Genomic DNA, 25,597 nt, shown 5'->3' with positions numbered 1-25,597 from the left:
TGGGAAAGGGATGGAGATGAGGTGGGGATGGGACAGGGAGAAGGGAAACTGAGGCACGGAGCGCCTGGTGAGCATCCCCCATCCCGATCCTTCCCGAGGCGCTGATTCCAGGACAATCCCAGGTGCTGGAGGAACCTTTGGGAAAGGAGCAGAATTCCAGCTCCAGCTGGGTTCCATAAATTCGGAAAACCGAGGCAGCCCCGCCCGCCCCTGCATCCCTCTGCCCAATCCCGGGGAATTGTCTGGAATTTCAGAAAGGAGGGATAAAGGCTGGATAACGCCGCTGTCCCCCCGTTTTGGGGTGAAAAACGGGGACTAGGGCGGGGAGTCGGGATCCTGCTGTTCCAGGGGGTGTCCCCGGTTGTCCCCGCGTGTCCCCGGGGCTGGGAATGGCTTCCAGGGCAGCGGCCGGAGCGGGAAATGGAGGCGCGGGATGTGCCAGAGGGGCCGCGGGCAGGAGGGAGGGAGGAGAGCGCGGGTTTTCCAGCTGGAAATTGGAAAAACCTGGCGGGGCTGGGACCCGGGACTTCCCTGCCGGGCTGGCGGGAGGAGGAACCCCAGCCCCGGCCGATCCCTGTCCCCAGGGATGGCCCCGTGCCCATTCCCAGATCCCATGTCCCCAATCTCTGTTCCCAGGGATGTCCCTATGCTTGGTCCTGGATCCTGTGTCCCCAGTCCCTGTCCCCAGGGATGTCCCCCTGTTCACTCCCAGATCCCAAATGTGTCCAATCCTCCCGGAGCTATGTCCCCAACCCCAGGGGATGTCTGTTCCCCCAATCCTTGTCCCCAGGGTCTGTCCCTGTGCTCAGGGACGTCCCCATTTTCCTGGCAGGTCCCCCAGATCTGATCCTGGCTGTCCCCAACTCCTGTCCCCGTTTTCCCGACAGATCTCCCGGATCTGATCCTGAATCCCAGCCATGTCCAGGCTCCATAAGCTGTGTCCCCAGGGGATGTCCCCAATCCCTGTCCCCAATGATGTCCCCATTTTCCAGGTCTCCCAGATCTGGTCCCGGATCCCAACTATGTCCAGGCCTCCACCTACGTGCAGAGAGCTCACCTGTACTCGCTGCGCTGCGCCGCCGAGGAGAAGTGCCTGGCCAGGTGAGAGTCCTGGGAATGGGAAATATGGGATCAATGGGAATGGGAGAGAGGGGGTTAATGGGGATGGGAGAGAGGGGATTAATGGGGATGGGAGAGAGGGGGTTAATGGGGTTGGGAGAGAGGGGATCAATGGGGATGGGAGAGAGGGGGTTAATGGGGATGGGGAAATGGGAAAAAGGGAAAATGAAGTAGAAAAGGGAGGGGAAGAGGGGGAAAAGGGGGAAATAAAAAGGGAGAAAGGAGGGCAAAAGGGAAGGGGGGAAAAAAGATAAATGGAAAATGGACAATGGAAAAGGGAAATGGAAAATGGAAAAGGGGAAATGGGGAATGGGAAATGGAAAAGGAAAATGGGAAAGGCACCGGGAGCAGCCAAACAAAGCCCCAATGGTTCCTCTGCTCCACTGGGGAGGAAATTCCATTGTCCCACTGTGCTACTGTCCCTCTGTCCCACTGTCCCCCTGTCCCCAGCACCGCCTACTCTGCCGAATCCACCGACTATGATGTCCGGGTGCTGCTGCGCTTCCCGCAGCGCGTCAAGAACCAGGGCACGGCCGACTTCCTGCCCAGCCAGCCCCGCCACAGCTGGCAGTGGCACAGCTGCCACCAGTGAGTGTCCCCAGTGTCCCCAGCCGTCCCCTCCCTCTGCTGCCAGCCCCTTGTGGCGTTTCGGTGGCATTTCCCCATTTGGTGACGTTTCTTTGGGCTTTCTTTGGGGTTGGTGTCACTTTCCTTGGGTTCTTTGTCCCCGAAGCCACCATGTTGGTGGCAGTGGCACAGCTGCCACTGGTGAGAGTCCCAAAATGTTCCCAGCTGTCCCCTCCCTCTGCTGCCAGCTCCTTGTGGTGTTTCGGTGGCATTTCCCCATTTGGTGACATTGCTTTGGGACCTCATAGTGTCCCCTGAGTGTCCCTTGAGTGTCCCCTGAGTGTCCCAAGTGTCCCCTGAGTGTCCCCTGCTGTCCCCTCAATGTCCCCCCAAGCATCCCCTGAGTGTCCCCTGAGTATCCTCTGAGTGTCCTGAGTGTCCCCTGAATGTCCCCTGACTGTTCCCGACTATCTCCAAGTGTCCCCAAGTGCCACCATCGTGTCCCCACGGTGTCCCCAGGCACTACCACAGCATGGCCGAGTTCAGCCACTACGATCTGCTGGATGTCACCTCTGGCCGCCGGGTGGCCGAGGGACACAAGGCCAGCTTCTGCCTCGAGGACACCACCTGCGACTTCGGCCACCTCAAGCGCTACGCCTGCACCGCCCACACCCAGGTGACACCACGGGGACAGCGCCTCTGTCACCTCTGCCACTGCCTCGGTCACTTTCAGTCCCGTTCTGTCCCCTTTTGTCACTTTCTGTCCCTTTTGTTCCCATTTGTGGCACTGTGCTTTCACTGACCACACCCAGGTGACACCGTGGGGACACCGCCTTTGTCACTTCTGACACTTTTTGGTCACTTTCAGTCCCTTTCCCGTGCCCTCTTGTCACTTCTTGTCACTTTCTATCCCTTTTGTCCCCATTTGTGGCACTGTGCCTGCACTGACCACACCCAGGTGACACCCAAGTGACACCACCTTTGTCACTTTATTGTCACTTTTTGTCCCTTTTGGTCACTTTTTCTCTCTTCCCCCCTTTTTTATATATATTTTTTTCTCCTTTTTATTCCCACTTCCATCCTTTTTTAGTCCCTTTTCCTCCTTTTTTCTCCCCATTTGTCCCTTTTTTCCCCCATTTTCTCAGCCCGGGCTGTTGCTACACCAAGGAAACCCATTTGCCTCTTTTTTTTTTGTCCATTTTTTGTCCTTTTTTGTGGGTTTTTTCTCCATTTCCCCCCATTTTCCCCCTTTTATTCCTCTTCTTCCCGATTTTTTCCCTATTTTTCCCATTTTCCCACTTTTTCACCCCATTTTCACAGGGTTTCATGCCGGGCTGTTACGACACCACGGGGACCCTTTTGTCCCTTTTTTATCCCTTTTTGGTTCATGTTTTGTCCCTTTTTGTAATTTTCTCCCATTTTCCACCCATTTCCCCCCCTCTTATCCCCTTTTATTCCCATTTTTCCCATTTTCCCACTTTTTCACCCCATTTCCCACAGGATCTCAGCCCGGGCTGCTGCAACACCAAGGAAACCCTTTGGCTCATTATTTCTCCATTTTTTGTCCATTTCCCCCCATTTTTCCCCCTTTCCCACCCATTTTCCCCCCTTTATCCCCATTTTTTCCCATTTTCCCACTTTTTCACCCCATTTTCCTCAGGATCTCAGCCGGGTTGTTCCAACACCAAGAGAACCCATTTGTCCCTTTTTTTAATCCCTTTTTTTTATCTGTTTTTCCCCATTTTTTCCCCCTTTTACCCCATTTTTTTTCCCCTTTTATCCCCTTTTATTCCCATTTTTTCCCATTTTCCCACTTTTTCACCCCATTTTCACAGGGTCTCAGCCCGGGCTGTTACGACACCTACAACGCCGACATCGACTGCCAGTGGATCGACATCACCGACGTCCCTCCCGGCAATTACATCCTCAAGGTGCCCCGGGGACATTTTGGGCTGAAAAACCCAAATTTTGGGATTTTCCCTCCCTTGGATGTTTTTCTGGGATGGTTTTCCTGCTTTTTCCCCCTTTTTCCTGCTTGATTTTGGGATTTCCTCCCTGATTTTCCCATTTCCCTCCTGATTTTGGGGGATTTTTTTTCTCTTTGCTTTTCCCTGTTTTGGGTTTTTCCCTGATTTTCCCATTTCCTTGATAATTTGGGAATTTTTCCCCCCCTATTTATTTTCCCTTTTCCTGAATATTTTTGGGATTTTTTTCCCTACTATTTTTCTTGTTTTGGGATTTTTCCCCCTGATTTTCCCCTTCAACTTTTTAGGATTTCCCCCCTGATTTTCCATTCTGTTATTGGCATTTTTTCCCCTGATTTCCCCTCCCTTCCTTTTTTTTTTTTTTTTTTTTTTTTTTTAATTTTATTTTTATTTCCCCTGATTTTCCCTTTTCCTTGTTTTGGGATTTCCTCCCTCATTTTCCCTTTTACTTTTTAGGATTTCCTTCTCTAATTTTCCCTTTTCCCATTTTGGAATTTCCCCTTCTTATTTTCCCCTTTTATTTTTGCGATTTTTTTCTCCTGATTTCATCCCCCACACACACTTTTTTTTTTTTTTTTTTTTTTTTTAATTTATATTTTACTTCCCCCTGATTTTCCCTTTTCCCCATTAACTCCCCATCTATCCCCCCATTCCCCTCCCCCCGGATTTTTTTCCCCCCTCTCATTTTCCCTATCCCTTTCCTGACTTTCCTGCATCCCCAGGTCCAGGTCAATCCCAAATATTTGGTGCTGGAATCAGATTTCACCAACAACGTCGTTCGCTGCCACATCCACTACACCGGCCGCTTTGTCTCCGCCTCCAACTGCCGCATTTCCCAGTGAGCCACTCCCCAAAATCCCCAAAAACGGCATGCAGCCCCTTTACCCTGCTTCTCCCACTTTTTTCCTTTTGTTCCAGCTTTTTTTTCTGCTTTTTTTCACTTTTTTTCCTTTTTTTTTTTTTTTATGCTTTTTCCCACTTTTCCCCTCATTTTTCCTGGGGTTTTTTTTGGTTATTTTTGCCTTTTTACCCATTTTTTCCCTTTTTTCCTCACTATTTTCCTGTTTTCCCCTACTTTTTTCCTTTTCCCATACATTTTCCTAATTTTTCCTGCTATTTCTTTGCCTTTTCCCCATTTTCCCCCTTTTTTTCCTCATGTTTTTGCCACTTTTCCCCACTTTTCTCCTGTTTTTTTTCCCCACTATTTTCCTGATTTTTCCCACTTGTTTCTTAATTTTTCATGCTTTTTTCCCCAAATTTTCCCCCACTTTTCTCCTTTTTCCTGTTTTTTTCTTTTTTTCCTCACTATTTTCCTGCTTTTTCTCACTTTTTTCCTCACTTTTACTGCTTTATTTTTGCCTTTTTCCCCTTTTTTTTCCTTTTTCCTCACTTTTTTCCTCACTTTTCCCCCACCTTTTTTCCTTTTTTTTCCTGCTTTTTTTCACATTTTTCCCACTTTTTCCCTAATTTTTCCCACTTCTTTTGCCTTTTTCCCCATTTCCCCCCGTTTTTCCTCATGTTTTTTCCCACTTTTTCCCACTTTTTTCACATTTTCCCCCACATTTTTTCCTGCTTTTTTTCCCTTTTTTACTCACTTTTTTTCCTGCTTTTTCCCACTTTTCTTCCAAATTTTCACTTTTTTTTTTTCCTGCTTTTTCCTTACTTTTTTCCTCATTTTTCCTGGGTTTTTTTGTCTTTTTCCCCATTTTTCCGTTTTTCCTCACTTTTTTCCTACTTTTTTCCTACTTTTTCCTGCCTTTTTTCATTTCCCCCCACTTTTCTCCTGCTTTTCCCCACATTTTTCCTAATTTTACCTGCTTTTTTTCCCTTTTTCCCCATTTTTTTCCTTTCTTTCCCTCACGTTTTTCCCACTTTTCTCCTGCTTTTTCCCCACTTTTCTTTCAAATTTTCACCTTTTTTTCTACTTTTTCCTTACTTTTTTTCCTCATTTTTCCTGCTTTTTTTTTCCCTTTTTCCCCATTTTTTGCCTTTTTTTCCTCACTTTTCCCCCCACTTTTATTCTAATTTTTCCTGCTTTTTTCCACATTTTTCCCACTTTTTTTTTCTTTTTTCCTCACATTTTCCCACTATTTTCCTGCTTTTCCCCACTTTTTTCCTTTTTCCTGCCCTTTTATCTTAATTTTCCCGTTTTTTTTTTTCCTTTTCCCCCATTTTTTTCTTTTTCCTGCTTTTTCCCACTTTTTCCCTATTTTTCCTGCCTTTTTTTTTACATTTTCCCCACTTTTTCCTGCTTTTTCCCCAATTATTTCCTAAATTTTCCTGCTTTTTCCACATTTGCCCCACTTTTTTTGGTTTTATTCCCTTTTTCCCTTTCCGCTGCTCTATTCCCATTTTCCTGGGTTTTTTCTCATTTTTTCCCAAATTTTCCTCCTTATTTTTCCCACTTTTTTCCCCAAATTTCCCTGTAGTTTTTTCCCCACTTTTTTCCTTTTGCCCCACATTTTCCTATTCTTTCACCTTTTTTTCTTGCTTTTTCCCTCATTTCCCCTTAATTTTATTGCTTTTTTTTTCATTTTTCCCACTTTTTTCCTGCTCTTTTCCCACTTTTTTCCCACCAAATTTTCCTGCTTTTTCCCCACTGCTTTTTTCCCTTTCCCCCCATTTTTTCCTGTTTTTTTTTTTTTCTGCTTTCCCCTCACCTTTTTTTCCCCATTTTTTAAACTTCTTTCCCATTTTTCCCATTTTTTCCCTGCCTTTTCTATTGGGTTTTTTTTTCTTTTCTCCCACTTTTTCCTCCCTTTCTTCCCATTTTTTTTTCTCTTTTCTCCTGCTTTTCCCCACTCTTATCCCCACCTTTTTTCCCAGCTTTTCCAAGCTGAGGAGTTCAGGAAAAAAAATTGGGATTTGGGATTTTCCTCATTTTCCATGGAATTTTCTGGGATTTGGCCATTTGGGGTTGGGAATTTTGCATCTTTCCTATGGGATTTTCTGGAATTCTCCCATTTTTTCTCTGCAGATCCTGATGGCAGCCGAATCCCCTTTCCCAGGAATTTCCCCAGGTGGTTCCTCCACATTCCCAAAATTCCCCCTTTTCCCAATAAAAAGCGGGGAAACCATGAGGACTCATTGAGATCTTTTTTTAACCCAAATTTTCCCATTATCCCCAGTTTTTCCCCATTTCCCCAGGGAATATGAACTGGAATAAAAACAGGGACCACTCCAATTCTCTGTAAAATCCTCGTGATCCTTAAAATATTTGGGAATTTTTGGGAATGTCCCCAAGGTGGGGGGAAAGAAATAGATCTGGAAATTTTGAGAGGGAAATCCCATTAAGTTTTTAGGGAATTTTTCTGGTTTCTCGACTTTTCTAAACATGGAGAGAGCAGAAGGTGGGATTTGGGAATTTTGGGGGTGGGAATGGGGTCGGGAATGGGGACAAGGGGAATGGGGACACTGGGAATGGGATGGGGGCACTGGGAATGGGAATGGGGACACTGGGAATGGGGACACTGGGAATGGGAATGGGGACACTGGGAATGTGGAGACTGGAAATGGAGTTGGGACATCGGGATGAGAATGGGGACAGTGGGAATGGGGACATTGGGATTGGGGATATTGGAATGGGAATGGGAACACTGGGACTGGGGACACTGGGAATGGGGACATTGGGGATGGGGACTCTGGAATGGGGACACTGGAATGGGAATGGGACACTAAACGGGTACAGTGGGAATGGGGATATTGTGATGGGAATGGGAATGGGGACACTGGGAATGGGGACACCGGGGTGTGAATGGGGACATTGGGACTGGGGAAACTGGAAATGGAATGGGGACATCGGGATGGGGACGGAAATGGGGACAGTGGGAATGAGCACAGTGGGAATGGGGACATTGGGAATGGGAATGGGACACTGTGAAAGGGGACAGTGGGAATGGGACACTGGGGTGTGAATGGGGACACTGGGAATGGGGACACTTGTTGGGAATGGGACACTGGGAATGGGACACTGTGATGGCAATGGGGACACTGTGATGGGGACACTGGGACAGGACTGGTCACCCTCCCCACTCAATTCCTGGGATTTGCTCCCAGAGTGACACTTCAGACACCGTTTGTCCTTCCAGGATTTATTGAGAACCCCGTGGATCTTTCCAGGATCTGTTGGGAATCCCATTGATCTTTCCAGGATTTATTGGGAATCTCGTTGATCTTTCTAGGACTTATTGGGAATGCTATTGATCTTTCTAGGATCTATTGGGAACCCCATTGATCCTTGTGGGATCTATTGGGAATCCCATTGGTCCTTGTGGGATCTATTGGGAATCCCATTGATCTTTCCAGGATTTCTTGGGAATTCTGTTGCTCTTTCTGGGATCCATTAGGAATCCCATTGATCCTTGTGGGACCTATTGGGAATCCCATTAATATTTCTGGGATCTATTTGGAATCCTGTTGATCCTTGTGGGATTTATTGGGAATCCCATTGATTCTTCCGGGATATATTGGGAATCCCATTGATCTTTCCGGGATCTGCTGGGAATCCTATTGATCTTTCTGGGATCTACTGGGAATCCCATTGATCCTTGTGGGATCTATTGGCAATCCCACTGTTCTTTCTGGGATCTATTGGGAATCCTGTTGATCTTCCTGGGATATGTTGGGAATCCCATGGATCTTTCTGGAATCTATTGGGAATCCTGGTGTCTTCCTGGGATCTATTGGGAATCCCACTGATCTTCCTGGGATCTATTGAGAATCCCATTAATCCTGTGGGATCTCTTGGGAATCCCGTGGATCTTTCCGTGTTCATTGGGAATTCCGGCGCCTCAGGCCGAGGGCCAGCGCGGCTCCGGCCAGCGCCACAACGGCCACGGCACCGGCCAGCACTGTCCCCACACCCAGCGGTGTCACCGTGCCTGCAGAGGGACAGCAGGTGACAGAGGTGAGCGGGATTGTCACCAGTGTCACCAGTGTCACAAGTGTCACCCCAGGGGACTCACCCTGGCGGCTCTGGGGACGCTGGCCCTGAGGGTCACTGGAGAGCAGCACTGGCCCGATGACAATGTCGGCTTCAGAGGTGGCACCTGGGGACAGCAGGGGACAGGGAGGGACAGTGAGAGACAAGGAGGGACAGGGAGGGGACAGTGATGGACAAGGAGGGACAAGGAGGGGACAGGAAGGGATCACCTCTGTCTCACTGTCCCCAGTGTCACCCTGTCCCCGTGTCCCCATGTCCCCCTCTCCCATTGTCCCTGTGTCCCCATGTCCCATTGTCCCTGTGTCCCCATGTCCCCCTGTCCCCGCATCCCCACGTCCCCCTGTCCCCGCATCCCCCTGTACCCCTGTCCCAGTGTCCCCCTGTGCCTCCTATCCCCGTGTCCCCCTGTCCCCACTGTCCCCGTGTCCCCCTGTCCCCGTCCCCTCACCGTCGTGTCGCCGGTAGCGGTGGCCGTTCCAGGGCTCTGGTGGCCGCTGGCTCCGGGCACGGCCGCAGTTGCCCAGCTCGCAGCAGCTGCAGATGTCCCTTGTCCCCTCCACGGGCGCCCAGCTGTGACGGGAGGGGACACCGGTCACCTGGTGACACCCAGGGCAGGGAGGTGACACTCATCACCAGGTGTCACCCGCAGTGGGGCGGTGACAGCCGTGTCCCCGCAGTGCCACCGGCAGCGGGCGGTGGCAGCCGTGTCCCCGCGGTGCCACCCGCCGCGGGGCGGTGGCAGCCGTGTCCCCGCGGTGCCACCCGCAGGGGGCGGTGGCAGCCGTGTCCCCGCGGTGCCACCGGCAGCGGGCGGTGACAGCCGTGTCCCCGCGGTGTCACTCACGCGTTGCGCGCCTTGCTGAAGGAACACGCCTTGTTCAGCGCGTCCGGGCTCTGCTCGGCCGGTGTCACCTTCAGGTGACACGTGATGTAGATCTGCGGGGAGGGGACACTGCTGGGGCCACCGCGGGCGGGGGTGGTGTCCCCGGGGTGTCCCCGGGGTGTCCCCAGGGTTACCAGGCTGCGCGGGTCGCCGGCAAAGCGGAAGGCGTCGATCTGGAAGCGCAGCACGTCCTGCCGGGGACGGGGGGTGACAAAGGCCGAGCTGGTGGCATCGGAGCGCCCGTCCACCAGGCAGCTGTGGGGACAGCAGGGTCACAGCCCCGGCTGGCACCGCGGTGTCCCCAAGGGTCCCCAGGTCACCCAGGAAGGTGATGAGGGCTCAGCACCACCTGGGTGGGTCTCAGATCCCCAAATGTCCCCAAAATGTCCCCAGTTCACCTGTGGACATCAATGATGGAGCAGTTGGGTGTGGTGAGGTGTCACCACCATGTCCCAGGCCCCAAATGTCCCCAAATACCCCCAGCTCACCCATTGAGGTCGATGATGGAGCAATCAGAAAGGATAAGGTGTCACCACCCCCGGCTGTGTCCCAAACCCCGAAGTGTCCCAAGTGTCCCCAAATGTCCCCAAACCTCCTCAAACTCACCTGTTGAAGTCAATGATGGAGCAATGGAGTGGGGTGGAGTGTCACCACCCCTTGACCCTGTCACTCACCCCAAAATGCCCCCAAATGTCCCCAAATGTCCCCAGACTGTCCCCAGACTGTCCCCAGCACACCCATTGGAGTCAATGATGGAGCAGAGGGGTGGGGTGAGGTGCCACCTTCCCCCTGACCCCCAAACTGTCCCCAAATGTCCCCAGCACACCCACTGACATCGATGATGGCATAGTGGGGCAGGATGAGGTACCACCTTCTCCCTGACCCCCAAGAGCCCCCAGACTGTCCCCAGACATCTCCAAATGTCCCCAAACACCCCCAAACATCCCCAAAGGTCCCCAGCACACCCATTGGAGTCAATGATGGAGCAGTGGGGTGGGGTGAGGTGCCACCTTCCCCCTGAACCCCAAACTGTCCCCAAATGTCCCCAAATGTCCCAAAACCTTCCCAAACTCACCCGATGAAGTCAATGATGGATCAATGGGGTGGGGTGGAGTGTCACCACCTCCTGATCCTGTCCTAGACCCCAAATATCCCCAGATGTCCCCAACACACCCATTGGAGTTAATGCTGGAGCAATGGGTTGGGGTGAGGTGCTACCTTCCCCCTGACCCCCAAACTGTCCCCAAGTGTCCCCAAATGTCCCAAAACCTCCCCAAACTCACCCAATGAAGTCCATGATGGAGCAATGGGGTGGGGTAGAGTGTCACCACCTCCTGATCCTGTCCTAGACCCCAAATGTCCCCAAAGGTCCCCAACACACCCATTGGAGTCAATGATGGAGCAGTGGGGTGGGATGAGGTGCCACCACCTCCTGACCCTGTCCCAGATCCCAAACTGTCCCCAAATGATCCCAAATGTCCCCAAACATCCCCAAACATCCCCAGCACACCGGTTGAAGTCAATGATGGTGTAGTGGGGCAGGATGAGGTGCCACCCTCTCCCTGACCACCAAGTGCCCCCAAACTGTCCCCAGACATCCCCAAATGTCCCCAAACTGTCTCCAAATGTCCCCAGGTGTCCCCAGCGCACCCGTTGAAGTCGATGATGGCGTAGTGGGGCTCGCTGCCGGCGCCGGGACCCAGGGTGGCCACGCAGGAGTCCACGAAGAGCCGCAGGGGGACGTGGCTGTGGGAGCCAACCTCAGCCTGGATGTTCAGCACGTCCCCCAGGCGGAGCCCCGAGAGATCCCGCTCCGAGCTCCAGTCCTCTGCAAAACCCAAAGGATGGGAAAGGGAAAATCCCAAGAAATCCTGCTCAGAGCTTCAGTCCTCTGGAAAACCCAATGGGATCGACCCCAAAGTGATCCCAAAAGGGGGAAAGGGATGGGGAAAGGGAATGCGAAAGGAGAATGGGAAAAGGGGAATGGGAACAGGGGAACTCTGAGAAACCCTGCTTGGAGCTCCAATCCTCTGGAAAATCCAATGGGATCACTCCCAAAGCAACCCCAAAAGGTGGAAAGGGATGGGAAAGGGAATGGAAAAGGGAGAATCACAGAAATCCCGCTCAGACCTCCAGTACTCTGGAAAATCCAATGAGATCATCCCCAGGGATCACAAAAGGCAGAAAGGGAGGAAAAGGGGATGGAAAAGGGAGAAAAGGGGGAAAAGGAGATTGAGAAATGGGACAAAGGGAAAAATGGGGAAAAGGGGGAACCCCAAAAAGGTCCTCTCGAAGCTCCAATCCTCTGGAAAACCCAACAGGATCATCCCAAAGCGACCCCAAAAGGGAGGAAGGGGGTAAAGGGGGGAAGGGGGTGGGCAATCCCGGTCCCACACCGTTCATGAGGCGCAGGGAGAACAGGAGCTTCTCCTCGGACGCCAGCGCTGAGTTGAAGGGAGACCAGGTGGGACGGATGGAGCCGCTGGTGACGTTATCCCGCCTGGAAAAGGGACACTGGGAATGGGACACTGGGAGTGGGAATGGGACACTGGGAATGGGAATGGGGACAATGGAATGGGGACACTGGGAATGGGGACACTGGGAATGGGAATGGGACACTGGGAATAGGGACACTGTGAATGGGAATGGGACACTGGGAGTGGGGACACTGGGATGGGAATTAGGACACTGGGAAGGTAATGGGACACTGGGAGCGGGGACACTGGGATGGGAATGGGGACACTGGAATGGGGACACTGGGAATGGGGACACCGGGAATGGGGACAATGGGATGGGAATGGGGACACTGGGAATGGGAATGGGGACACCGGGAATGGGGACAATGGAATGGGGACACCAGGAATGGGAATGGGACACTGGGAATAGGGACGATGGAACGGGGACACTGGGAATGGGGACACTGGGAATGGGGACATTGGGAGCGGGGACACTGGGATGGGAATGGGGACACTGGGAATGGGAATGGGGACACTGGGACACTGGGAATGGGGGCATGGGATGGGACAGTGGGAATGGAAAGGGGGACACTGGGAATGGAAACACTGGATGGGAATGGGACACAGGAACAGGAACACTGGGAACAGGGACACTGGGAATGGGATGGGACACTGGGATGGGGAACACTAGGAATGGGGACACATGTTGGGAATGGGACACGGGAATGGAAACACTGAGAATGGGATATGGGAAGAGAAACTGGGGTCGGAGTGGAATGGAGACACTGGGAATGGGACACTGGGAATGGGAATGGGGACACTGAGAATGGAGACACTAGAATGGGAATGGGGACACTGGAATGGGAACACTGGGAATGGGATATGGAAAGAGAAACTGGAGTGGGAATGGAATGGAGACACTGGGATGGGAATGGGACACTGGGAATGGGGACACCGGGAATGGGAATGCATCATTGGGAGTGAGAATGGGACACTGGGAATGGGACACTGGGAATGGAGTCACTGGGAATGGGAATGGGAGATTAGGATGGGAATGGGGACACTGGGATTGGGAAGGAGGACACTGGGACACTGGATAGGAATGGAAATCCCAGGAATGTGGCATGGGATCCCAGGATGGGAATGGGAATGCCAGGAATGTAGGATGGGATCCTGAGGGCACTGGGACTCCAGGACAGAAATGAGGACACTGAGAATGGGTATCCCAGTATGGGAATGGGATTCCTGGGAATGCTGGGAATGTGGGGAAACCTTGGGTAGTGGCACTCGATGGGAATCACGGCCGGGTTGCTGCGCATGATGGCGGGATTGCTGCCGGGGCTGGGATCATAGCTCAGCAGAGTCCGGTAAATCAGGGAATCCGGGGTCACCTGGGATCAAAATCGGGAATGAAAATGGGAAAGGGGGTCCCCAGTTCAGGGATATCATCAGGGTGAGTAGGAATTTAAAGAAATCAGGGATTTGGGGTGATCTGGGAGTGAAAATGGGGAACTCCATGGGAGATTCCAGAGGAGGTGGACCCCTCATCCCAGCACCACTGACTGGGAATGCTGGGGGAATCCATGGAAATGGGGGGAAAGGGATGGAAAAGAGGATGGGGGAAAGGGTGGAAAAGAAGGGGGGGGAAAGGGAAGGGGAAAGGGGGATGGGAAAAGGGGGATGGGGATGGAAAAGGGGATGGAAAACCTCCGTTTTCAAAGAGTTGAATTAAACCCGAGGGAAAGGGAGTTTTCCCAGAGAAATGGGAAAAGCTGCGGGGAAACCGCTCCAGTTTGGAACGGGAGAAAAGCTGCGGGAAGCCAGCTCCGGTTCCCAGGAAATCCTGGCTCCTCCTTCCCCTGGAATGATCCTGGATCCAGCCCGTGGATCCCCGGAAAACCGGGAATAGACTCTGCCCGGGAGCCGCTCCGGGGGAATTCCCGGTGGTAATCCCGGGATCGGAACGGGACCCACCTGGATCTCCTTTAAATCTGGAGTTTGCATGAAGCCAGGAGCCGCTCCAGATGGGAATTCCGGGATAGGAACGGAATCCCGGGATCGGATCAGGACACACCTGGATGTCCCCGACACCCCGGGATCTCCTGGAGTATCTCAGGGGTGGAATCCAGGAATCGGAACGGGACTCACCTGGATCTCCCTAAAAACCTGGGGTCTGCGCGGAGCCGGGAGCCGCTCCGGGTGGGAATTGCGGGATAGGAGTGGAATCCCGGGATCGGGTCAGGACTCACCTGGATCTCTCCCGGCATCGTGGGAGCCGCTCCAGGTGGGAATTCCGGTGGGAATTGGGGGATCGGGACAACCACTCACCTGGATATCCCTTAAATCTGGGATTTTGTGCGGAGCCGGGAGCTGCTCCAGATAGGAATCCCGGGATGGGGTCGGAATCTTGGAATAAGGATGGGACTCACCTGGATCTCTCTTAAATCCGGGATGCGCGCTGCCCAGAGAGCCGCTCCAGGTGGGAATCCCGGGATCTGGGTGGAATTCACCTGGACCTCCCTTAAACCCTGAGGTTTGCACGGACCCGGGAACCTCTCCAGGTGGGAATTCCGGGCTCAGGTCAGGACTCACCTGGATCTCTCCCGGCACCGTGGGAGCCGCTCCAGGTGAGAATTACGGGATCGGGACAACGACTCACCTGAATCTCCCTTAAATCTGGGATCCGGGGAGCCCCGGGAGCCGCTCCCGGTGGGAATCCCGGTGGGAACACCTGGATCAGAGGCAGGACTCACCTGGACGGTGCTGCCGCACTCGTGCAGGCCGGCGCTGAAGGTGACGGTTTTTTGGGATGGATCCAGGCGGGAATGTTTGCAGGCGGCGGGACCCAGGCTGAGCTCGGCCGCGCTGACCAAGCGCCCGTTCCCGAATAAATCCCGGTGCACGATCACCACCAGCTGCGCCTCCTGGCACTGCACTTCCACGGGAATGTGGGACCGGGAATGGGATCGGGAATGGGATCGGGGATGGGAATCATCGCCCCACAGCCAGGGATTGGGATCGCTGCGTGCCGGCTCCCAGGGAGGAGGAGCAGAAACCGCCGGGGCCGCGCAGAGCAGCGCCAGGAGGAGGCGGATTTGGGAGCGCATCCCGGAAAATCCCTGCGATTCCCAGCATGGGAAGCGCGGCGGATCATCCCGGGTTTATATCCCGGTTGGAATTACCCCCCACCCCCTCTCCCCACTCCCCTCCCCACCCCTGGAATTCCAAGGGCGCCCCTGAGCTCGCCCCCGTCATTTCCGGGGTGCCAGGGATCGGGATGAGCGGTCCCGGCTGATTTTTGGGAATTGTTTATCGCTCCCGGAGCCGCGGAGCCGCGGATGGAGGGAATTGTTTGGGCTCCGCGCTGATAAGGGGGCGATCCAAGGCTCCGCTTTTCCCCCGGGATCCCGAATTCCAGGGATAACCCCGTCACCCCCGCAGCGCTGTTTGCCCCTTGGATGAGGATTTTTGGGAAGGAGGGCGGGGGGCAAGTCACGTTCTATCCCCCCCAAAAACGGAATTTGCGCATCCAGAGGGAGTTGGATCATCGGGAATGACGGAGACCCCCCCCGAATTCCAGCCCTGGGAAGGAGGTCAGATCAAAACCTTTTTTTTTTTTTTTTTTTTTTTTGATAGAACGTGGCTTCCCCTCCCCAAATCCTCATCCCAAACTCCGCTTTTCCCCGAAATCTCGAATTCCAGGAGACATCCCGGCACTCCCGGAGCGCTGTTTCCACCAGGTATCACCCCAAAAAAAGGAAGGAATTTTGGCTGGAATTTGGGGGTGACAGCAACAGCGGAGGAGTCTCGATAATTCCCGATGATCCAAACCCAAATCCCTTTTTTGGGGGGGAGTAGAACGAGGGGGAAGCAGCGCTCCGAGGGTGCGGGAATTCGGGATCCCGGGGGAAAGCGGAGTTTTGGAACAGGATTTTGGCGGGGGGAGGGGAAGAGCCATGTTCTATCCCCCACAAAAAAAGATGGGATTTGGGTTTGGATCATCGGGAATGCCGGAGACCCCAAAATTCCAGCTCCGGAGCGAGGTGGGAGCCAAAATTCCTTCGTTTTCCCGAATTCCAGGGATAATCCCGGCGCTCCCGGAGCTCTGTTTCCTCCTTGGATGGGGATTTGGGTGGGGGAGGATGGGGTTTATCCCAAAGAAAAAGAAGGAATTTCGGCTCCGACCTCGCTCCGAGACTGGAATTTTGGAGTCTCCAGCATTCCCGGTGATCCAAACCTGTGTGGATGAGGATATTCCGGGTTTTTTTCGGAATCCAACCTGTGTTCCCCCTCCCCTCTTCCCAAAAATCCTCATCCCAGACTCTGCTTTTTCCGGGATCCCGAATTCCAGGGATCAACCCCGAGGCGTTGTTTCCCAAAACAAAAAGATAAAAATGTAGGATTTGGGTTTGGATGGTCGGGAATGACCGAGACCCCCCAAATTCCAGCCCTGAGAACCAAATTTCAGCATTTTTCTCCCTCCCAGCTCTTCCCATTCCGTTGGATTCAAGGAAAAATGGGCTGGGGAAAACATGGAAAGCTCTTTAGGAATAAATCCCACGGATTTTCCAGGCTCATTCCCAGTTTTTCCTCATTTTTGTGTGGTTATTTAATGACCTTTGTTATCCCTATCATTTTTTTTTAAATGGAATTTCTGTTCCTCCTCACTCCCGCCTCACTTTTCCATCGGCTCGGTTTTTCCCAAATCCCAAAATCCCGATTTTTAGGGTACCCCTGGAAAACCTGGAAAAATCCCCTCGGATTTGGGATTTTTTTCCAGCTGAAAAATTTCGGCTAAACCAAAGGAACGGAAAACTTTGGGGGCGTCTATCCCAAAGGAATTTGGAGTTGGCACTGAATGAAAATTCCCAAAAATTTTATGGATCAGCCCCAACCCCTCCGCCGCTTCCAGGGGGTTTCCGCTCATCCCAAAATCCCTGAATCCAGGGATTTTTTTTTTTTTTTTTTCTCCTTGTGTTTAAAATACCTTGGAAGCGGCGCTGGCCGAGTGGAAATTCCCGGAATTCCAGAGGCTGAGAGCTCCTGCGTCAGGGAGATATCGGGAATTCCGCGGCCGAGGAGGGGGTGGGGAGGAGAATCCTTGGATTCAAGGCTTCTCCCCATCCCAGGAAACTCCGGGATTCCTTCGGGATTTCAGGAAAAACCCCTCGGGATGGATCCCATGGGGGGAGGGGGTGAATTCCAGAGGGAAAATTTCTGGGAATGGGAGAGGGGGCGGTGGTTTCCGAAGGGAAAAGGGGATTTCTGCTCTCCCGGGAAAAAGCGGGAGCAGAAATTTTTGGGAGTAGCACAGCCCGGGAATTCCCAGGGAGCTGGGAAAGAACCAAATCTTTTTTTTTTTTTTTTTTTTTTCCCATTTTCCCTAAAAACCGAGTTTCAATCCCGGGAATTCTGGGAGCTGTTAGGATGGGATGAATTCCAGGTGTTTTTCCTCATCCCAGATTTTTTTTGGGAGCAAATTTTCCAGAGGTTTTCCCTCGCTCCACCGTTGGGATTTGGGCTTTTCCTAAGTTTTTTTATTCAAAATCCTTCTGAATCCCAGAAAAAAACACGAGATGATCCCAAAAAAAAACTGGATGGGGAAGGAATTAATGAGGATTTAGGGCCTGGGAAGGGATTCAGGAATTCTTTCCCAAATTCAAGGATTTTGATCACCTCAAATCCCCCTTGGAATCTCATCCCCAGGAATCCAGGTGAGTTTATTCCAGGATTTCCAGCCCAGTCCGTGGAATTCCCAGTTTTCCACGGCCAGGAATTCCAAATTCAAGAGACCCAGCTCTTCCCAAGGGTCTCTTTTCCAAGAATCCCAAAATCCATAAAAAACCCTGAAATTTTTCCTCCAGAATTCCCAGACCCACAGAATCCCAGGATTTGGGGATGGGAGTGGGAAAAAAAAAAAAAAATTAAAAAAAAAAATTAAAAAAAAAAAAAAAAAAAAAAAAAGAGAGAGGAAGAAAAAGCAGGGGAAAAAAAGAAATTTTGAGCCACTTTTGGGAGCAGGGGAAGGAATTTCAAGCCCAGGAATTCCAAGGATTGTTTATCCTGGTGGGATCCAAAAATTCCAAACAATCCTTGGAGCAAGGAACAGAATTCTGGGGTTGGAATTCCCTCCTCTCTCTCATCCCCAGCTGGAATTTTTTTCCCAGAAAAAACGGCCCCAAATTTGATCCCATTCCCAGATTTTCCAGCACGGAGCAAATCCATGGAAAAATGGGAGTTTGGGAAGAGATTTTCCCTTTTCCCTGACGTTTTCCAGGGGGAAAAATTCCAACTGAAGGGGGAAAAATCTGATTCCAGAGGGTTTTCTGGGACTCCTCTGGATGTGGAATTCCCAGAAAAAATCGGGAAGTGCTTCCAGCCTGATCCAGGATCCCAAATTTCTTCCTTTTCCTGGAATTTTCCTCATGGGAATACAGCTGGAAAAGGGTTGATCCCAATTTTCCCATTCCCATTGGGAATTCTGAGCTTGTCCCCCTTTCCAAGTGTCAATAATTCGGGGAAAACTCTGGGATTTTGCCATCCCAACATTCCCAGTTTTCCCAGTCCTGGGATTTCCTCTCCAGCTTCTCCAAATCCTTGGGAATTCCCTCTCCAAGCCCAGTGAAAAAACACAAATTCCTTTGGGATGGATTTTCTGGGATATCCTGGAATTTCCTGGAAATTCCCAGGAAATTTTTGGGATCTCAGGGATGGAAAACAGGATTTCCAGGATTTCCCACTCTGGATTTCATGGGAATGGAATTCCTCACTTTTTTTTCTTTTTTTTTTCCAATAGGAATTTCTCCAGGAAACAGCACCAAGATTCTCCCAGGAATAAATAAATAAATGAAGTCATTGATTAGCCAGTTAATTAATTAAAAATTGTTTATTTAATATTTTTATTCATTCATTAATTTATTAATTTCCACCCGGAGCAGCTGCTCCAGCCCCAAATCCCAATTTTCCCCTAGAAGTGGCTGGAGCAGCATGGAAATTCCCAGAATTTTTCTAGAGGAAAATCCAATTTTCCCACTTTTTCCAGAGACAGGGGAGTGGCAATTCCTGGGAAATCCAGCCTGGGGTGATCCCAAATCCCAAATCCTGGCCCAAATATCATCCCATCCCCAAATCTCATCCTGTCCCCAAATTCCAAATCCTGTCCCCAAATCTCCCATCCCTAAACCTCGTCCTGTCCCCAAATCCAAATCTGTCCCTAAATACAATTCTGTCCCCGAATCTCTTCCTGTTCCCAAATCCCATCCTGTCCCCAGGTTTTATCCCACTCCCAAACTTTATCTTGGCCCCAAATCCCATTCTGGTTTCAAATCCAAACCTGTCCCTAAATCTCATCCCTGTCCCCAAATCTCATCCTGACCCCGAATCTCATCCCTGACCCTAAATCTCATAATGTCTCCAAATTTCATCCTCGACCCCAAATATTGTCTCAAAGCCTCCTCCTGTCCCAAATCCGATCCTCTTTCCAAATCTTATCCTGTCCCCAGATCCCATCGTGTCCCCAAATCTCCTTTCCCTCAATCGTATCCCATTCCCAACCCTTGTCCCTGTCCCCAAATCCCATCCCTGCCCCCAAATCATGTTGTGTCCCCAAATATTATCCCATTCCCAAACTTCATCCCTGTCCCCAAATCTTGTCTTGTCCCCAAATCCCATGCCTGTCCCTAAATCTTGTTCTATCTCAAAAGCCTCCTCCTGTCCCCAAATCCGATTCTGTCCCCAAATCTTATCCTGTCCCCAAATCCCTGTCCCAAAACCTCATCCCGTCCCCAACCCTTGTCCCGCCCCCGAATCTCATCCTTTCCCCAAATCCCGCCCCGTGTCCCAAGGGGAGATCCCGGACCCTGTCACTGTCACCCCCCGGGGGACACGGGAGGAGCGGGGACACCCCCGGGGACAAATCCCAGCGGGGACACCCCCGGGGACACCGCAGGGGACAAATCCCAGCGGGGACATCCCCGGGGACACCGGGGGGACAATTCCCGGCGGGATCCGAGCTCCGGGATCTTCCCGCCGTCCCTCTCTAGCGACACTCGCGGAGGTGGCGTTGTCGCCAGAGCGGGGATGGGGACAGGAAGGAGGAGCGGTGGCGCTTCCTGGTGGCTTTGTCATGTGACGGCGCAGGAGCGGATCCGATCCCGAATCCCGGCCCGGTGAGCGTATCCCATCCCCGGGAAAACCCCGGGAATGCGAGAGTTTGGGATCCGGGGGACCCCACCCCAAAAGCGGGGTGGGAAAAGGGGTTTTGTCCCCAAAATTCCCGCGACGCCGTGGCCTCCGTGTCGCCAGAGGGAGGGAATGGGGCCGGGATTGGGGTGGGAATGGGGTGGGAATAGGGCCGGGAATGTCCCCCCGGGATGGGGCGGGGCTGGAACGGCCCCACGCGCGGGGACAACGAGGACATCCCGGACCGGTCCCGGGACTGCCTCCACGGTACAGACAGCACTTCCCGGTGCCAGAATTCCCATGCCGGTCCCAGGATTCCCCCATTCCTGCATCCCTATCCCAATCCCACCATGCCCATACCGGTACTGCATCGCCATACCGATCCCAGGATTCCCCCGTTCCATGCCGGTCCCACAATCTCCATTCCTGCAGCCCCGTCCCGGTCTCACCATCCCAATCCCACCATCCTCATCTCGGTCCCACACTCCCATCCCTGTCCCACGATTCCCCCATTCCTGCATCCCCATCCCGGTCCCACATCCCCAGCCCGGTCCCACATCCTCAGCCCGGTCCCATCATCCCGATTCCAGCATCCTCATCCCGGTCCCAGGATCCCGTCCTGCATCCCACATCCCCATCCTGGTCCCACCATCCCCATCCCGGTCCCAGGATTCTCCCACTCCTGCATCCGCATCCCGGTCCCACCATCCTGGACCCATCATCTCCATCCCGGTCCCGCATCCCCCCGGTCCCGGCACCCCCGCCACCCCCCGCGCCAGCTCCCGGTCTCACTCCCTTCCCTTTTCTCCCTGTCCCCTCCCTCCATCCCTCTCCCCTCCCTCTCGCCATCCTTCTCCCCTCCCTCCGTCCCTCCCTCCGCCGTCCCCGCCCCTCTCCCCAGCTCCTCCTCCGGTTCCGCTCCCGTTCCAGGCCGCCGGGACCCGCCGCCCCCATGCCCGACAGCCCCGCCGAGCCCCCGCCGCCCCCGCCAGGTACCGGGGGGACACGGGGACACAGCCAGAGCCCCCCGGAGGGACCCGCGGGCGTTTCCTGCTTGGGGAGAGGCTGCGGGTGAATTCTTAGGGTGCGAAATCCCTGCGGGGTGGGAAGGGGCGTCCCGGCTTTTTTTGGCTCCCCAAATATTTATTTGGGAGGGGGGGTGGGGGGTGGGTGTCCGCGCTGCCGAGCTGGGGGAGGCCCGGGGGGCGAGGATTGGCGCCACTTTTGCGGACACCTCTGGGGACAGGTCTGATGCTGGGAACAGCCCTGCTGGGGAGGTTTTGGGGTCGCTGCCAGGGTGTCCCCGCTTTTCCCTCTGTGGCGGCAGGAAAGGGGGGTGGCGGCACCAAAATCGTTTTGCTTTCGTTTCCACCTCTGCGCCGGCGGTTGGGAAATCCCGAATTCCAGGAAGGCGAAGAGCTCAGGGGAGGGCGGGGAGGAACCCGCGAGGATCCCACGGGGGGAGAGCAGAACCCTGAGCGGGATTTATGGCCCCGAGCCACAACTTCCACCCCACGGGAGAATCTCCCTGCGCATCTCCACAGATGGAGGCGAAACCGCGGACGGAACCGTGGACGGAGCCGAGGTCCCCGCGGAGCGCGGGGAGGATGAGGATGAAGATTTCCAGTTCCTGCGGTGCGAGGGCTGCGGGCAGGACTCGGCGCAGCCGCGGCTGCTGAGCTGCCTGCACACGCTGTGCCCCGGCTGCCTGAGCGACACCAAGCAGTGCCCGCTGTGCCAGGCGGCCGCGGGCGCGCCCGCCATGGACAACCTGCTGTTCGCCAACCTGCGGAGCCGCCTGCAGGTCTGGAGGCAGATCCGGAGCTCCGGCGGGCCCGGCTGCAGCCGCTGCAAGGGCGAGGCGGCGCTGGTGTGGTGCTCGGACTGCGAGGAGTTCTTCTGTGCCAAGTGCTTCGAGGAGCACCAGTGGTGGCACAAGAAGAAGGCGCACAGGGTCAGGAGGGTGGAGGAGCTGCGGGCGGGCTCGGCGCAGCAGTTCCTGGACGACACCAAAAGCTCCTGCAGCCTCTTCTGCTCCAGCGCCAGCCACCCCGAGGAGAGCCGCGTGTGCAGGTGGGGGCGCTGGGGCGTGGCCCTCCAAACTCGTCCTCTCCACAAGCACCGCCCTGTCCCCAAATCTCAGCCCGTCCCCAAACCCCGTCCTGTCCCCAGAGCTCATCCTGTCCCCAAATCCTGCCCTGCTCCAAGGGGTTTGGGGATGATGCTCCAGCCTGGAATGGGCAGGAGAGGGATGAGCTCAAATCTCGTCCTGTTTCCAAGTGTCAGCACGCTCATAAATCTCACACTGTCCCCAAATCTCACACTGTCCCCAAATCTCATTCTATCCCCAAATCTCAGCCCGTCCCCAAACCCCATCCTGTCCCCAAAACTCCTCCTGTCCCCAAATCTCTCCATCCCCAAATCTCACACCTCTCACAAATCTCACACTGTCCCCAAATCTCACACTGTTCCACATCTCCTGTCCCCGAATCTCCCCATCCCCAAGTGCCCTGTCCCCAAAGCTCTCTCCAGGGGATTTTGTGTTTGGGGAGGGATGGCAGTGACCCCACAGAGCCCTGGGCAGTGCCAAGGCAAGAGGGCTGTGCCACGGGAGCTCCAGGGGGAATTGCAGGAAAAGTCTCTGGAGGGTGCTGGGCACTGACTGGGCTGCCTGGGAACAGACAGTGACCTGTCCATCACTGACCTGTCCAAAACTGACCCCTGTCCATCACTGACCTGTGCAAAACTGACCCCTGTCCATCACTGACCCCTGTCCATCACTGACCCCTGTCCAAAATGGACCTGTCCATCACTGACCTGTGCAAAACTGACCACTGTCCATCACTGACCTGTCTATACTGACTTGTCCATCACTGACCTGTCCATCACTGACCTGTGCAAAACTGACCCCTGTCCATCCCTGATCTGTCCATCCCTCACCCCTGTCCATCCCACCCTTCCCGGGAGCCCACCCCGCTCCCCCCGGAGCATCTCCCGCGGGAACCAGGGTCTCCGCCCACCACCCTCCCTTGATGTCCCCGCGTGTCCCTCCCTGCCAGCATCTACTGCCCGCGCTGCGAGCGCGCTCTGTGCTGTCCGTGCGCGCTGCTGGACACCGGCCACGCTCCTTTCCGCGACCTGCGCGCCGAGAGCCGCCGGCGCCAGGACGAGCTGCGCTCGCTGCGCCGGGACCTGCGGCGGCTCCGCGGCGGCTTCGAGGCGGCGCTGGCGCGGCTGCGGAGCGAGGCGGCGCGGCGAGAGGAGCAGCGGGAGCGGCTGCGGGAGCGCGTCCGCGCCAGCGCCGAGCGCCTGGAGCAGCTGGTGCGCAGGGAGGCGGAGGAGCTGCGGGCGCTGCTGAGGCGCGGCCGGAGCGCGGGTGCGGCGCGCTGGCGGAGGAGCTGCGCGGCGCGGAGGGGGCTCTGCTGCGGCTGGAGGCGGCCGAGAGGCTGGTGGACAGGCTGGGGCGCTACGGCGGCGAGCAGGAGCTGATGGACATGCAGCCCTTCGTCAAGGGAGCGCTGCTGCAGCTGCAGCGGATGCGGCCGCCGCAGCCCCCCGAGCTGCGAGAGCCCCCCGACTTCGCACAGTGCCGGGCGCGGCTGCGGGCGCTGGTGGAGCGAGTCACGGGGCGGCCGGGTGAGGGGATAATGGGATAATGGGATGGGATGATGGGATGGGATGGGATAATGGGATGGGATGGGATAATGGGATGGGATAATGGGATGGGATGGGATGGGATGGGATGGGATGGGATGGGATGGGATGGGATGGGATGGGATGGGATGGGATGGGATGGGATGGGATGGGATGGGATGGGATGAACCCTCCCCGTGAGCAGCTGGACTTGGACACTTTGGATGGTGGGGCATCCGGAATTTCTATTCTCATCCTCCTCCTCCTTCTTTTTCTTCTTCTCCCTCTTCCTCTCCCTCCCTTTCTTTCCCTTCTTCTCTTCATCTTCCTCCTTTTTCTTCCTTTTATTTTTATTCGTCCTTTTCTCATTTCTTCATTTTTTTCTTCCTGTTCTTCCCCTTCTTCTTCTCTTCCTCCTCCTCCCTCTCCTCCTTCTTCCTCTTCTTCTTCTTCTTCTTCTTCTTCTTCTTCTTCTTCTTCTTCTTCTTCTTCGTTTTTTCTTTTTTTCTTTGTTTTTTTTTTCTCTTCTTCTCCTTCTTCCTCTTCCTTCTCCTCCTCCTCCTCCTCTCCCCCTTTTCCCTCTTCCAGCTCCTCACCCCCCCAGAGCCGGGATTTGCTCCATTGTTTTTGTCCCCCGATCCCACAGGCTCTGGGAATGCTCATTCCCAGTTTCCCGGAGCTTCCCACCCCTCGAGCCATCCCCATCCGGAGGGGTGGACTGGAGCAGCCGGGCGGGGTTTTCCCAGCTCCGGAGGCTCCAGCTCAGGATCTCATCCCGGTTTTCTGGCACAGATATCCCCGAGGTCGAGGTGGCCCTGGAGGACAACCTGGTGAGACAGGGGGGTGTTCCTGCCTCGTCCCAAACCTTCTCCTTTCCCTCCCCATCCTGCTGTTCCTGGTTTTTCCTCACACATTGCACCCACACATTGCACAGTCCTGCCCCATCCCCTTGCTCTATCCCCTCATTTTCCATCTGAGAGCAGCCCCCAGACCCATCCCAAACCCTCCCTGCCTCAGTTTCCCTATTCCCAAGGGTGTTCCTGCCCATTCCCCCCCACCCCAGGATCCAATTCCATCCTAACTCCACGCTCTTCCCACAGGAAGAGGATTCAGTCCATCCCAAAATCCAGAGTGTCTCCAGCCTCGAGGAGCTCCACGTGGACCAGGTGAGGCCTATCCCAGTTTGTTCGACCCCAGGGTGCAAAAGACAAAGGCAAGGGACTCAGGCTTTATTCAGCAGTAATCAATAATGCAGTTTATTGTGTGAAAACCATTCAGTTTTGTGATAGAGGGGGGAGAGAGAGAGGGAGAGATAAAGGAAATTAAGAAAAAGGGGAGAGAGTGAGAGAGAAAGAAAGGATGGGATGTAGCTACCAATAGACAGGAAGCATCCTCATGGTCTTCAGCCAATAGACTGATCCACTGGGGAGAAAGAGATCTCAAAGTCTCTTCAGGAAAGTCACTTTTTATAGTCCTTTTCCAAAGTGAGTGGCCTCTGGCCAAAGGTGGGGAGATTTTTGGACTATTGTGTGCAGAGTTCATCGCTCCATGGAGCAGGTGCTGGAACAGGGCACTGTGAGCAGCACCAGGCACAGCCACAGCCCTGGGCCACATCCAGCTGAGCCAGGCCAGAACTCAGCTCCAGAGCCAGTGCTGGGTCTGGGGTCTCAGGCTCTGATGCTGCTCGTGGTGCAGATCAGGGAAATTCAGACCCAGCCTTACCCCACCCCAATCCTAATCCTGCTTTTCCAGCGCTCCTCCTGTGCCAAGCGGGCTCTTCCCTGCATGGAGAGGGGCTGCCAGATGTCCCCCAAAATCCTGAAGCTGGAAT

General features: G+C 54.1%; 3 protein-coding genes across 3 annotated transcripts; 2 read left to right on the top strand and 1 right to left on the bottom strand.

The window, feature by feature from the left end:
* Window positions 1-979: 979 nt before the first annotated feature.
* LOC306815146 (lysyl oxidase homolog 1-like) lies at window positions 980-17,987 on the top strand (the record flags this gene model as incomplete). Its single annotated transcript, XM_079331772.1, has 7 exons — window positions 980-1,101; window positions 1,570-1,707; window positions 2,206-2,362; window positions 3,522-3,617; window positions 4,394-4,509; window positions 6,649-6,670; window positions 17,978-17,987. Coding segments are annotated over 6 exons (636 nt in total), but the record flags the coding sequence as incomplete, so codon positions are not given.
* On the bottom strand, window positions 8,367-15,339 carry ZP3 (zona pellucida glycoprotein 3). Its single transcript, XM_079331771.1, has 9 exons — window positions 14,706-15,339; window positions 13,225-13,343; window positions 11,893-11,996; window positions 11,147-11,324; window positions 9,631-9,751; window positions 9,458-9,549; window positions 9,062-9,183; window positions 8,636-8,719; window positions 8,367-8,551 (listed from the first exon to the last, which is right to left on the bottom strand). The coding sequence occupies exons 1-9, from the start codon at window positions 15,057-15,059 to the stop codon at window positions 8,442-8,444; spliced, it is 1,284 nt and encodes a 427-aa protein (XP_079187897.1). The 5' UTR covers window positions 15,060-15,339; the 3' UTR covers window positions 8,367-8,441.
* Window positions 17,988-19,950: 1,963 nt separating the features above from the next.
* LOC306815144 (protein PML-like) lies at window positions 19,951-24,932 on the top strand. Its single transcript, XM_079331770.1, has 6 exons — window positions 19,951-20,120; window positions 21,064-21,125; window positions 21,678-22,206; window positions 23,193-23,769; window positions 24,559-24,596; window positions 24,867-24,932. Exons 1-4 carry the CDS (start codon window positions 20,032-20,034, stop codon window positions 23,620-23,622), a joined length of 1,110 nt encoding a protein of 369 aa, XP_079187896.1. The 5' UTR covers window positions 19,951-20,031; the 3' UTR covers window positions 23,623-23,769; window positions 24,559-24,596; window positions 24,867-24,932.
* Window positions 24,933-25,597: the final 665 nt, after the last annotated feature.

This window comes from Erithacus rubecula, assembly GCF_903797595.1.
Source record: "Erithacus rubecula genome assembly, contig: scaffold_1024_arrow_ctg1, whole genome shotgun sequence".
Classification (NCBI taxonomy): domain Eukaryota; kingdom Metazoa; phylum Chordata; class Aves; order Passeriformes; family Muscicapidae; genus Erithacus; species Erithacus rubecula.
Note: the sequence above shows the minus strand (reverse complement) of the source record. Positions and strands in the feature narration are given on the sequence as shown.